At 33.4% G+C, this 15,183-nt stretch overlaps 1 protein-coding gene across 2 annotated transcripts in view; it reads right to left on the bottom strand.

Annotated features, from left to right (window-relative positions):
• The window catches only part of LOC110610996 (trafficking protein particle complex II-specific subunit 130 homolog), a 29,077-nt gene extending 15,951 nt beyond the window's left edge, over positions 1 to 13,126 (bottom strand). Inside the window, exons 1-5 of one of the 2 annotated variants that reach the window (XM_021751087.2) lie at positions 12,796 to 13,126; positions 11,740 to 11,969; positions 11,345 to 11,526; positions 2,762 to 2,939; positions 2,305 to 2,404 (exon numbers count right to left, since the gene is read on the bottom strand). In XM_021751087.2, the coding sequence (XP_021606779.1) occupies positions 2,305 to 2,404; positions 2,762 to 2,939; positions 11,345 to 11,526; positions 11,740 to 11,969; positions 12,796 to 12,859 (754 nt within the window). In that variant the 5' untranslated portion in view covers positions 12,860 to 13,126. The remainder of the gene's footprint in view (positions 1 to 2,304; positions 2,405 to 2,761; positions 2,940 to 11,344; positions 11,527 to 11,739; positions 11,970 to 12,795) is intronic. The other variant, XM_021751088.2, reaches the window with a different exon arrangement.
• Between the last annotated feature and the right edge of the window lie 2,057 nt (positions 13,127 to 15,183).

Here is a 15,183-nt window from a genome sequence, read left to right as displayed (position 1 = left end):
TCCAATGTGCATTTCTTAGGATTACACCATCCATACACTACCAAAGTTGTAACTAAATTTTTTCCAAAGGAAATAGTTTAACTTCATGGAATACTGAGATCCATTGTAAGCGACAAAGATCCACTTTTCCTCGGCCATTTCTGGTCAAAACTATTCTGTTTAGAAGGCACCAATTGCGTATGAGCACTACATACAACTCAGAAATAGACAGACAAACTGAGGTTTTGAACAAAGGGTTGGAGAAATATCTTCATTGTTTCTCTTCAGAACAACCTCAAAACTCGAGTAAATGGCTTCCTTGGGTAGAGCATTGGTACCACACCAGCTGGCATGTCTCCATTTAAAGTAGTTTATGCTCAAGACCATCCAAAACTTCAACAACTTTTTTCAGGACAAACTAAGGCTGAAGTTGTGGCACAGGAGTTGGCAACAAGGGATGAGCTGTTGAAACTTGAAACAACTAGCTTCTAATTTATCAAGAGCACAGCAACAGATGGTTAGAGCAGCCAACAAGCATAGTAGAGGCGTAGAATTTGAGGTGGGTGATCCTTTCCTTGAGGCAGGTTATCTGTCCTAAACTTGCTGCTCATTATTTTGGGCCCTTTATCATTGAAAAGAAGGTGGGGAAAGTGCCATATGAATTACAGTTACTAGCTGCCGCAAAGATAAAACCAATATTTCATTTTTCTCAACATAAAAAAATGGTGGGAAAACATCCGATTGACTCTGATTTACAATTAGAATTAGAGGTAGCTGAAGACCTCATTGAGCTTGAAGAGGTGTAGGAACAAAAGTCTGTGAACGAGAATGGCAAACAAACTGTGTTATTGCTGATAAGTGGAAAGGCAAGACAAATAAAGAAGCCACATGGATGTCTTATACTGATGTGATCAATCAATTTCCATTTTTCAATTGAGGACAAGGTTATTCATAAAGGAGTCGGCAATGATATAAGTAGTGTTGATGTGGCAGGTATGATGGGCCAAAATTCTCATTCTCTGAAGGTATATTATAGGAAGAATTAGAAAAAGAAGAATATTCAAGAAAAGGGACAGCTGGAAGAGAACTGACAGGAGGTTGGGCAGTTAAGAGGGAAATGCAGAAGAGAGTCCATTTGGTCCCTGATGCAGAGAATGATCATGGCTAACAGTTTAAATAAGAGCTGTTTGGGGTGTAGGGTTTATGTTTCTGGGTTATTTTATAGTTGACACTCGGTAGTAGCTAGGCTAACTTGAGCTAGATTGATTTGATTTCTGTTTTTCTTGCAACCGAAGAGAGGATTTTTCAATTCTATTAGTAAAGCAGTAGTAATTTTTCTCTCCATTGTTGTTTTAAATTTACAAAAGCTCCTAACTCCATCAACATCAAAATGACATGATAAGATTTAAGTTTAGGGAAAAGGAAAATGAAAACCTCAAGAAAGAAATTTACATTTGTACAATAAACTATGAAATATCTAATTTTAGAATTTACATCATAAGCTTCAACCACAGGATCTCAAATGCGTAATCAATAATAACCATCTTACCAATCACTATAAGTAAATACGGCCAATTAGCAGCTATAAAGATACATTGATATGAGCACTATGACACTTTCATTTGATCATGCAGTTGAAAAATCAAGACAACATATACTTTCACAGCAGAAGAACCAAATTATAAGTTATTGATGCGATCCAAGAAAAATAGAATTAGGGATTTTTCTAATATATTTTCCTACATATGGAATTTAGAGTCTTAGTACTATTTAGAAATTTTCTATTTTCACTACAGATTTTCTTATTAAAAAGTTGCTAGCTAATAACTTATTTTTGGTTTACAACCTTCCTAATTTGGGATTACTTATCTTATATATGTAATGTGAGACAAGCTACTTTCATGAGTCTTTTACATGGAATTGGGTATCAGATTAGGATTAGTTATTATGAAGTCAGTAGACATCTATGCAACTAAATATTTTTCATGGTTTTGGAACTTGATTTATGTCTTGCACCCCTACTACTCTTCTATTCTTCATTTCCCTCCCTAAAAAGGACAAATGCTACAGTTTTCCAACTTTTCACATACAACAATTTCCTCCTTTTCTTCTTTCATTCAACCCTAATCTAAACTCCTAAAAGCTTCTCATCCTTTAGATATGAACCTAAAACTCATCAATTGCTCGAGATTTACCCACCATAAGAATATCAGTCAGCAGGCATTTGAATCTGTCCTACATCAGATATACTCATCCTAATATGCAATCCAATAAAATTGGAAAGGTAAAGAGAATGACAAGAAATATATAATTATAAATGTCCACCTTTGGTACCTGTTTCCAGATAACAGAGTTCTAATTCATCATATTCTCGCAATGCATCTTCATGAAGATAAGCCATCTCAAACATAAAAGCCAGGCTTTCCTGTGATAGAGCACATTTTTAAAAAACAAAAGAAGCAACCTTCAGCACTAACTACAGTAAATATTATATATAACTAGGGAAAGTTCTGAAAGTAGAGAACCTATTTCTGAGGGAAATTACACTGCTATTTCATGGATATTCAGAAAAGTAATTAAAAATGCCTTTCAAGTTAATTGTGATCTGTGTGTGTGTGTGGGTGTGTGTGTGTGTGTGTGTGTGTGTGAGAGAGAGAGAGAGAGAGAGAGAAACTTGGGAATCAACAATTCTCATTCCAAAATCCAAATCATGAATTATCCTAGTAGCAAAGCACCCTGTATCACATTAGCTTGGTTAAAAGAAATTTAGAAAAGGAACAACCTTCAGTATAAAAAAATTACAGAAGTTCCAAACTGGCATGAAGCGCTGTTCACTGAGCTTACGTATTTCATCCTCATAAAACTGTACTCGCCTATCCAATGTATTTTTGATGCATTCTATAATTTTGGATTCCAAATCTTCCCAAAAATTTGCTCCATGAATATCAAATTTACAACACCTGGTCAAAGCACAAGGTTTTAGAACAATCTAAGAAGAGGAAAAATATGGAAAACATGAATAAAAACATTTTATTAACAGAAACATAAAAAGGAGAAAACCCAAACAAAAAAGAAAAGAAAAGTATGGCTGTAAAAGTGGTATTGCGCGAATGCTTTTTAACACTACATTTTCAATCATGCATCCAAATCATGGTTTTAAATAATTACATATTATTTAAAAGTTCTTCAAGGCCACATTAGTCCACTATTAATAGAAATGTTCCTGAGTTGTATGGGTAACAACTAATATTTAACATTAACTAATGGTAATGGCCACTGCCTCCAGGAATGCAAATGGTACAAATACACGCAGGTAATGTTGTCTTCATTTCTTTTCATTCTATTGTATTCTCTCAAAATTCCACTCCAAATTTTTCCTCCTTTCTACAAATCTCTATCTATCTTCATTTTTCACATCTAGTTCTTGCAAAAAGTGAGTTTTATTTTCTGTTTTTCGCTATATCTTTTCATCATTTGATGTATCCTATACTTATTACATAATGTTGTATTTATATAATGTCTTTATTTAATGTATTTATACTTAATATAAAGTTGTGTGTTTTAGTTTTACTTGTATCTATCAATATTTACTCATTTCACAAAATTTGCAAATTTTTCAAAAAAAAAAAAGTGTAGCGCCTGTATGTTATGATTATGTTATGGACATTTCAATCCTATTTCCATTATTCATGGCCATGACTGCGATTTAAAACCATGATCCAAATGCATCATCTTTTACTCTCCTGCTTTAGATAAACAAGAGAAGCACAGCGCCTTCTGAAAATGAACCAAAACCTACTAGCGGGAGACCTAAAAAGTCCTTTCTTACCATCACAAGTACACATAGCCTCCATGCCTGTGACATATTGGTGACTGGATTTGCTCATACTCGAAGAATTATGAACACTAGGACATATTTCCACAGCTTCCTAGTTCACTCAAAATGCAGAAGTGAATGAAGAACAATTCAGCTGTACTTTATAAACACACATCCAACTGACCCATATTTCCTTATCTAGATACCATCAATAGTCAGAATCCTCCTTTAGTTAACTTTCCAAGCAAAGAAGAAAGCCAAAAAAAGAGGCGCAACTCATGTAGAAGTTATAGTGTTCAATATAGAACCTCCAATGATTCCACAAATGTGCACAAATTCGTAATATGCCAACAAATGGTAGAATCAAGGTGTAACAAACTAGATTTGTAGGAAATAGTTTTATGTTTATTCTATTCTGAATGTTGGTATTTATACACATATATAAGACCTTAGAAAGGAAGAGATCCTACATTTAATCTCATAATTGATCCTATGAACCTTCTTATGATTATGGAATCTATAGAAAGTAAGATAATTATCTTGATTCTCTATATCCATAGTTATTAAAGGCGCACTAAGGTGTCAAGGGGTCCTAGAGCCTAGACGCGAGACGCAGAGGCGCCTAAACAATTCAAGGCGCAAAAATAAAAAAAAATGAAAATTAAATAAATATGAATAATTTATCAAAATTCAAATATTATATTAGATTATTATTTAAATTTATCTACTTTTATAATTACTTAAGCTTGGTGATATGATTAAAATTCTATTACAAATTATATTTATTTAATAGTTTTTTTAAATAATTTTAAACAATATGATAATTATTTCAATACGAATCATATAAATTTAATTTACCCTCATATTTATAGAATATATCTTACAATTTCAATTGATAATTTAATGATAATAATAAAAAAAATTTAATTAAAAATTAAAATACCTAAAAATTCTAATCTCATTAAATAAAAATAAATTGTTTTTCAGTTTTAATATTAAAAGAAAATAATGAAAAAAAGACATGCAGCTGTGTCGGCAACCAAGTACCAACCCAAAGAAAAATGGACAGCATGACAATCAGCAGTGAACCAAAGAGAAGAAGAAAGAGTTTGGCTTCATATTTTCTTTTATGTTAGCAAAGAGTGGTCAAGGAGGAAGAGGAGGAGAAGAAAAAAAAGAATAACAACAACTTACCTGTAGATCTTCTGGAGGAAGCCAGAGAAGACAAGGTAAGTTATTTTTCTTCTTCTGTTTCTTCCGTTTCTTTGTCTTCTCTTTTCTCTTTCTCTTGCACATTTGCCGGAAGCGAAGAATTGGGGTTTGATGCGCTCGAAACACAAAGGTGTACTTAGATACGGCCTTGCGCCTTAGTGCACCTTCGCAACGGCGCCCGCCTGGAAGGCTCTCAAGCGCTGCCCTTAGAGCCTAGTGCGCTTTGCGCCTTTCACAACAATGTCTATATCTACAGCTGTATATCACAACACTCTCCCTCAAGCCGAAGTATAAATGTTAATCATGCTTAGGTTATTATGAATATTAAATTTGGATCATGCCTAATTCAGCATAAAAGCTAGCTCAAGGGAGAAGTGTCTATGGTCCATATAAGGGCACATTACTCCTTTCCCTTTGCAAACCGATGTGGGAGCACATCACCCCTTTTCTAAACCGATGTGGGATTCAACACACTCCTCACGTCCAGGACCACACTGGAGCGTGACACATTTATAGAGGCCCACGTTGTTGGGGAGGCTCTGATACCATGTCAAATTTGAGTCAGACCTAACTCACTCCAAAAACTAGCTCAAGAGAGAGAAATGCCTTGAATTCCACATCAATGAATCCCACAACAATTTGGAAAAGGGGTAACGTGCCCCTTACATGGACCATAGGCACTTCTGCCCCTTGAGCTAGGTTTTGGGATGAGTTAGGTCTGGCCCAAATTTAACTATAGAGATACTATACCTAAGGCTCATTTAATGCTTTTGTGAATAAATCACTTACTTGTTCTCCTGCCTTCATATATCCGGTAGAAATTACATTTTTTTGAATATTTTCTCGGATAAAGTGACAGTTAACTTCAATATGATTGGTATGCTTATGATGTACCGGATTAGATGTGTTATAGGTTATAGGAAGTAAATATGTTAATATAGGTAGTAAATATTGATAGATGGGTTAGTTACTTAATCTTAGGGATTGTATAATCATAGGCTTGATTTTCCTTCAAGTTTACATATTGTCTCTCATGTATAACTAGATTGTAATCTTTATTGTGATACAACAACAAATATTATCTTTCTACAAGAGGCAATGTGAAGAGCAACTTGATTATCACACCATAGTTTTGCTGGGACAAGACATCCAAACCAACCTATGCCAATAAATAATTTATCTATAAAATTTCATAAGCAGATTGAGCCATAGCTCTATATTCAAATTCTACACTGGACCTCGATACAATACCTTGCTTCTTGCTTTTCCAAGTCACTAGATTTCCTTCCACAAAGACATAGTAAGCCAGGAACTTGTAGTAGACCTTCTATCACTTTTGGATCCATTCTAATCAACATATGGAAAGCAGTAGTGTGCCATGATCGTTATAGAGTATACCGAGTTCAAAGGTCCTTTTTAGGAAATATAAAATTTGTTCTAGAGCGGCTCAATGATTACCTGTAGGTACAGACATGAACTAGCTTACAACACTTACTGCAAAAGTAATATTTGGCCTAGTCATCATTGTAAGGTAATTCAAGCTTTCCAAATTCCAACCAACCTTCTATACCACTATGGGTCATCACAGGGGTCTCTATTATCTATTGCGAGACATACATTCATAATCAGGTGTGCTACAGAATTTAGCTTCCCAACTTTCCTGTTTCTGCAAGTAAGTCAATGACATATTTCCTTTGAGATAAGAAAATTCTTTTTTTATTCTTCAACACTTCTACTCCCAAAAAATAATTAAGTCGACTAAAGTCTTTAGTATGAAAACTAGCATGCAAGAAGAATTTAAGAGAAAAGATCCTGCATAATCATTCCTGTAATGATAATGTCATCAACATACACAATAAGAAGGATAATACTAGTATCTGAATGCCAGTAGAAGACTGAATGGTCACACTTGCTCTTTTTTAATCCAAATTCTTGAACAACTTCACTAAACTTGCCAAACCAAGCACGAAAGCTCTGCTTTAAACCATACAAAAATTTCTTCAAACGGTAGACTTTTCCATACTCCCCTGAGCAACAAACCCAAATAGTTGTTCCATACTTCTTCTTGGAGACCACCACACAGAAAGACATTCTTGATATCTTGTTGGTAAAAAGGCCAATGCTGAGAAGCAACAAAGTAAATGAACAAGTGAATGGATATCATTTTGGCCACAGGAAAGAAAGTGTCAGGATAGTCGACTCTACAGGTCTGTGCATATCCTTTAGCAACAAGACAGGCCTTAAGCCTCGCCACATAACCATTTAGATTGACTTTGATGGCAAAAACTCATTTACAATCCACAACCTTCTTGCCTTAGGATAAATCAACCAGTTCCCGTATATGATTATCATCTAGAGCTTTGATTTCCTCAAGTATCACATCACGCATTCACGCTACTCAAAATGGGACAGAACCTCTTTAACTATTTTAGGCAAGGAAATGGAATCTAGAGAGGCAATTAAAGAGCTAAAAGAGAAAATAGGTGATCATAAGAAAGAAAGTTAGCAATACCATAGGTAGACTTGCACTGTCGTTTACCTCTACGAAGACTAATGGAGAGATCAAGGATTCGATGGCGAAAAAGATTATGGTACAAGACATGTATCATCATACATGTCTTCTAGAGTAAACTTACATCACTGGTGGTTTGGCAAAAAGCTAATTACTAGAAGGAACACCTTCAACAGGTTGTGCCGGAGAAGACACATTGTGGAGATCTCACTATCTGATATGACCCTATGGATGAGCCACTCATCTTCCTCCCCTAACTGGTGGAGGTATGTATTACAAAAAAAATGGGTTTCTCTCATAAAAAACTATGTTGAGACCAAATACTTGTAGAGTCCTGGAGAATAACACTGATACCCCTTCTGAATACGAGAATATCCCAAGAAGATACACTTTAAAACTTTAAGATCAAGTTTAGTCCCATGAGATCTGACATCCTGAACATAGCAAGTACTGTAAAAAATTTGTAGTTCCAAAAGAAACAAGACTTATTAGTAAAGAGAACACTATATAGAATATCATCATTAAGAATCGGAGACAGCATGCAATTAATGAGAAAACATGCAGTAGAGACAGCGTCAGCCCAAAATTGCTTAGAAGCTTGCAGTTGGAAAAGCCAAGCTCGAGTAGTCTAAAGGAGATGCCTATTCTTTCTTTTAGCGACCCCATTTTGAGCAGATATATCAACACATGATGATTAGGAATATCATGTTGAGTCATATAAGTCTAAAATGATCCTGACATATATTCTTTGGCATTATCACTCCTCAATATATGCACAAAAACATTAAATTAATTCTTAATTGTAGCACAAAAGGCAAAAAAGTGAGAAAACACCTCGGAACGATTCTTCATAAAGTAGATCTAGATCATCTAAGAAAAACCATCCACAAAAATAACAAAATACCTTAATCTAGTTGTAGACATCTGAATGAACTAGATCAAAAGCATATTCCCCCGGTTTATTAATTTTAGGACTAAGCGAGATACGATGGTATTTCGCAAAATGACAAGATTCACATTCCAGTGAAGGTACATCATGAAATTGGGGGCATAACTTTTTCAAAATTGGTAGAGAAGAATATCCCTAACCCGCATTATGCTTCAAATGGAGAGAGCACACTAGAATAAGTAACTGACTGAGGCACCCATGCATCCAAAATATAGAGACCATCAGATACACAGAACAATTTAGGTCTATTGTGAGCTTACTCACAAAGATTAAATTAAAGGCTTTATTGGATAAAGATAAAGTGATGGAAAAAAAGTGATGGAAAAAGTAGACTTAACAGTTCTATAACCCTCAATATTATATTGCAACCCATCAACTATGGTAGCAGGAAAAATAGCCTTGATTGGAAACTAGAGAATGTATGAGGATTACCTATCATATGATCCGTGACACCAAAATCAATGACCCACTTGTTTAAAGAAGAAATAATGCATGTTTTACCTATCTCAACAATAGCAGTGATGAAAGTTGAGTAGGTTCTAATACTAAGTATATTCTTCAATCGAGATCGTGACAGTATTTTCAACTCGATTATTATTTCCCCATCCTCCTTTGGCAATCATAGACTTACTATCGATGGTCATTTTTAAAATTTCTAACTAATAGAAGACAGAAAATCAAATCTAAACAAGACCCAATTTAGCAATGTCAGAAATCTCACAAAATTCAACACTTCAAAGCACCACAAAAAAAGATGTGCCAAAAAAATAACACACAAGGCTGGAATCACAAGTCTGAGGCAACAAAAAACCAGGCACAACTTCCGGATGTTGTGAACAGTACCGATGAACAGCATCCGTGAACAGTACCAATGAACAATACCCAAACACAAAACCTCAAAAAATTGATGACTCTGATACCACGAAACAAACTAGATTTGTAGGAAATAGTTTTTATGTTTATTCCATTCTAAATGTTGGTGTTTATACACATATACAAGACCTTAAAAAGACCTTAAAAAGGAAGAGATCCTACATTTAATCCTTAATTGATCCTATGAATCTTCCAATGATTATGGACTCTATACAAGGTAAGATAATTATCTTAATTCTCTATATCTACAGCTGTATATTACAACATAAGGATTTTAAATATAGATAATTATTTTATTAATGAGATAGATTTGCATTGTGATTCAAGTTTATCAATTAAGTCACTAACTCACTAATTGCCGTCCATAAGGAGCTTATGTCATATGTCAATCAAAACCAATTTGAATCATTAAATATGATGTTTACTTATCAATAAATATTTAGCTCTAAGGTCTGCATCTATGAACAAGTGATGAAATTTTTAAGAATATTTAAATGAGGCTTTCTTATATGCTTCTAAAACAAGGAAAATAAATAGAATAAGTCAAACTACTCCAGATTCTCTCTAAAGCTCTCTCAAAGAAGTGGCCTCCTCCCAAATTTAAACCCACCCATTAATCTTACTTTTTTTAATTTTAATTCTTTTCCATCAATATAAAATTTATTAAACTTCTATAGGCTTGAAATTCTGTCCTACACAAAATCATATTCTCATTGAAAAGTGTATGATACTCGCACAACTTTAACATCTTTTCAAGTCCGAACCTTCATCACACAACCCATTCTTTGTAACTTAAGTTCATTTCTTTCAAAGGACCCACTAAACCCATTCTTTTATATATAACTAGAAATTTCCTGATCACATGGTCATTAAATTTCTCCATATCCATTTTGCAAACCAAAATTCAACTCCCATCCTTAATTTACTAACAAGCACCTCATTTGCGATAAAGATTTATCAAGGGTTTGTTTTTCCCTCAACATAAGCATTTTGATACGGCCTACCACTGGATCATCACCTTGTTCAATCTCAAAGCTAGAATCCACTCATCCAAAAGCAAAGATGGCCCTACCACCATGCAACTTCTATCCTCAATTTTATTATCTGCCATCTCATTGGAAGATGTATCAGGGGAATCTATTCCTCAACGAAATCACTTTGGTAGGCCTTCCCACCTAACTCATCACCTTGGCTTTAGAGGCAATATTTTATATTCTATGCAGCAAATGCTGACAAGATAAAACCTTGCCAACTATCCCCCTGTCTCTGACTTGACAAACTCGACAGACAAAGAAGCTACATGTTCTTGCATGTATCTTTACACTGCAACCCACCACGTACCAACTAAATAATTGTCCCTCTTCCCGCTACTACTCTTTCACAGCAGCAGTCAAGCTTCTAGAACTACACATAGTCACATATACCCAAAAATATGGGCACATTTAAGGAAATTTGGCGTGATTGCATTTTTCTCTATCCTTTCTAAAATTGTCATGAAGAATAAGCTGAAAAGAAACAAAAAATAAAAATAAAAATAAAAATAAAAATTGATGCCTATGATAAATGAAAAGGCAAAAATAATAACAATTCTTGTTCCCATCCTGACAGCATACTTTTTGCTTGTCAGTATCCTTTGTCCTATTATTATACTTTTAGATTTATGGATAATGAAGTGGCTACGTCTAAATGCTAAACAACATAAAAATAATGAAGAAGTAGAAGTCTTGACCCAAAAAAATATAGAAGAATAACTACTCTAAGGGTATGATGAAAAACTCAAAGAATATTATAAAACAAAAGTATATAGATGTTCATAGATACAACAGTTCCCTAAATCAATAAAACTACAAGAAAATCTTACTACTGCAACGATAAATTCCAGCATCAAATTGAAACAAAGCATGCAAATAAAATTAATAGAGAGAGAAAGTGGATTCATATTTTTGGCAATTTTCATCAACTAATCAACTGAGCACAAGATACCTACCAAGTGCAAACTTACCTCTCTCTTTTCTTTGTGTTAAAATCAACTTCAAGCTTGGCATATACTTTTTTTGCCATTTTGGTGGCATTATCATTACTTGGATGAGCTCTACACACAAATACAATGAACCATTCCCTTTCATCATTTTGGACAATTAACTTCAGGCGTGGTTTAAGAATAGTTTTGAACTCGTCAAGATCCTAAAGAAGATGTAAACATAGTAGAAAAAGAATGTTAGAGCGCTGCACACAAATGCCCATTAAAAGTCAAATCACCAATCATAAATAACAGTAATATTATAAGAAACTTTAACATCCATATTTCTAAAAAGATAAAATGCAACCAATTGATAGAGCCAGCTGAAAAAATTAAGAGCAGAAAATATGAATGAGGTCAGTGTGAAGGCAAGCTACCTCACATGTAACAAGAACCACAGTAGCATATGGTTCTCGAAACCAGAATAATGACTGCTCCTGAGGAAACCGACTACGAAGCCTTGCATCTGTGGTTAATATGAATTCAGCAGGCAGATTCTCCACAAACACAAGGTTACGTGTCTTGTTATTCAAACAAGCTCTTTTGAATGGCAGATGCTCCTCAAATCTATCTTTGATATTGGGCCAAAGATCACTCACATCTTCCACTGAAAGAAGTTTGGTGCACAAATTCACGATACAAACAAAATGAAACAGGTATAGAAACACATCATGAATAAATTAGAAAACAGAGGATTGAGTCTTATGTCAGAATTCAATAGTGACACAATTAGGACAAACTAACAGAAAAAATGGAGGTTCTCATGTCCAGACCATGCTTCAATATTATGATAATGCCAAAGCACATAATATTCCATACAGCAATAAGGTCAACGCAACTGTTCTAATATATAGTTTCATAACTTTACACACCATCAGAACAAAACATTCCAAAACCCAATATCATGGAGCTAGCAACTGCTCCACAGTTAAGACTGTCTACAATAAACGTGAACTAGACAAAACACCATAGTTTTATTCCCGTTCAGATTTCAGAAAAACACTTGACATCAAATTTAACAGATTTTCCATAGCAGGAGTAAAAAATTCCAACCATTTTCACCAGATAATTAGGGTTCACTTCTTTTTGCCGGCAGAAACAAGAATCGGCAAAAACCAAGGGATAAACTAACAAAGTAATAACTGTCATAGTCCAAATCCCAATTCATAATGCAATCTAAGGACGTTAGTAATTTGATCATCAAATTGTAGTTTATTACTAATCTTAAAGCTACACTTCTTGCATTCTCAATCAATCACATTCACCATCAAGTTCAAATCTAGTAGTAGAGCTTTACCTTCCTAAATCGCTACTGAAATTATAATATTTACAATCAGGAAAGAAACAGAAAAATAATGCTCGATCCAAAGAAGGATTTGGGAAAGTGAAACTACAATAACTATCCATTTTGACAGAAGCAAATTGAGATTCACCTGCAATTACGATGTGATCACAAGAATTCTTGATTGTCTGAAACTGAGCTAAATAGTTCGCCATTTCTCGATCTATAGATTTCCTCGATAATCCATAGATCGATAAATAGACAGTTATATATTATATGAATGTAGCGAGAGAAAGAGAGAAGAGTGGAGTGAGTTATAACTAAGGTCTGCTTCGAGCCTTCGAGTATATAGGAGTGCACTTCGGTTGCTGTGATTTGCGAACTTCGGATTCACTGCTTCTGATTATCCACTGCTCCGCGGTATACACTGTTCCTTCACGGGGTCGTGTAATCTAACGGTGACGGTGGTTTTTTATCAGTTGGGGCGTGTAGCCTGCCTAAGGGTCGGTTTCGATTTCAAATTGGTGATTCAATTTGCTCTGCTGATCGAATTGAAACCGGACTGATTTTAACAGTTAAAATGGTTTTGATCTTTTGCCAATTTTAATTCCGTTTCAGTGTGATTTTAAAGTGGTTACTATTACATTTTTTTACTATCCCACTTTCAATAAAATTTTAAATTTTAAACTGTTAATTATTTAAAGTGAAATAATATTTATTATAAATAAAAAAAATTTAAACTTAATTATTTAATAATTAATTTATCTATATATCAATTTTAAATAAAAAAAATATTAAATAATTTATTTTAAGATTTTAAAGTTAACCGATTTGAATCTGATTTTGATTTGAAGGAAGGAAATCTATAACTAGTCCCTAATATACTTTCTTATTTCATACATTTTTCACGCCATACAAAAACACTAGCTTAGCGAGCTCATGAGCCACATTATTATCAGACCACGAGTAAAAGACCATATACAGCTTCAACCTCGTGCCATATCTCGACAATCCTAAAGAAACCCTCGAATATTTGCTCTGAAAAGATGTATCCTTCTTCAAGGAGAGAATAACCCTTTCACAATTAGACTTCACCACCAGATTTCGAAAACATCACCCTAGCGTCAAAGAGAGACCATAAACAACTGCAAAAGCTTCCGCAACTTTTGATTCCCAAGCCCCATGCACACCCTTAACAACAACAACAACCAATACATGACCATACTCATCACGATGTATAACTCCCAAACTCACAGTACCATTACAATAGAGGCTAGTAGGGGTGAGCATTCGGTCGGTTCGATTTAAAACCGAACCGAACTGAATAAACTGAAAATCGAAATTTTAGTGTTTATGAAAATCGAACCGAACCGATTTTGATCAGAAACCGAATCGAACCGAACCGGTCTGATTCGGTTCGGTTTGATCGGTTTCGATTTTTAATAATTTTTTTTATTTTTTACACTTTATTTTTAATATTTTAAAATTTAATTAAAATATTTTAATCTTAATATGATTTAATTTCTCTATATTATTAAAAAAACATATTATTATCACTAATCGATTCAGTTCGGTTTTTTCGATTTTTTTCTGATCAAAACCGAACCGAACCGAAATATCTAAATTTTTTTAAATTAAAAATCGAATCAAACTGAAATATATAAAAAATCGAATCAAATTTTTAAATCGATTCGATTCGATCGATTTTTTCAATTTGAACCGAATACTGGTCACCCTACAGCTCGCATCTGAATTTATTTTTACCATTTAATTACAATTAAAATTTGAGCTTTGCCTACAACTTCATCCGCTGAAAAGAGCAATTTCCTTTAAAGAATAACTTGGTATAACTTCCTTTAAAGAATAACTTGTAGAGAGTAAGTAATGAGATTTAAAAAAATGATATTGTTGTAATAAAAATATATATTTAAAGACTATTTTATTAGTTAAATAGAATTTTAGGGATTATATTATAATTTTATTAATTTTTTTAAATTTAATTAAATTTTATTGATTATAATTGTATCAAATTAAAAAAATTTAATAATATTTTACAAAATTTTAAAACATTGAATATAAATTACTATAAATATTTAGATTTTTTTACTCAATTTTCATTTCAAAAATTTCCAAAAAATCTTATTTTAAAAAATTTCACTCTCTCTCCAGACGCAAGTAAAAAATGTTTTAACTTTAAAAAACCTTCTATGAAAGAATATCCAACATTATAATTCCAACTAGGCCCAATGTTGTTTCCAAACTGCTTTGACATTATATCTGTATATATAATTTAGAATGAAATGGTAAATATTATAATACATTTTTTTCAATACAATCGAAAATATATGATATACTTGAAAATATATGGCAAAAATATTTCAATTATCTCTGTGAATAATTTAAGTAAAATTTTATGAGATTCATATTTAGGTTAGTGCATTATTTTAGTAGTTTAAATTTAAACTAGTCTCAATTAAAATGTTGAATTTTATAATATTTAAAAAATGATTGTAAATTATAATCTAATGAATCTAAATAT

This window comes from Manihot esculenta, chromosome 3, assembly GCF_001659605.2.
Source record: "Manihot esculenta cultivar AM560-2 chromosome 3, M.esculenta_v8, whole genome shotgun sequence".
Taxonomy (NCBI): Eukaryota; Viridiplantae; Streptophyta; class Magnoliopsida; order Malpighiales; family Euphorbiaceae; genus Manihot; species Manihot esculenta.
The sequence above is the reverse complement of the archived record's forward strand: the minus strand, read 5'-3'. Positions and strand labels throughout refer to the sequence as shown.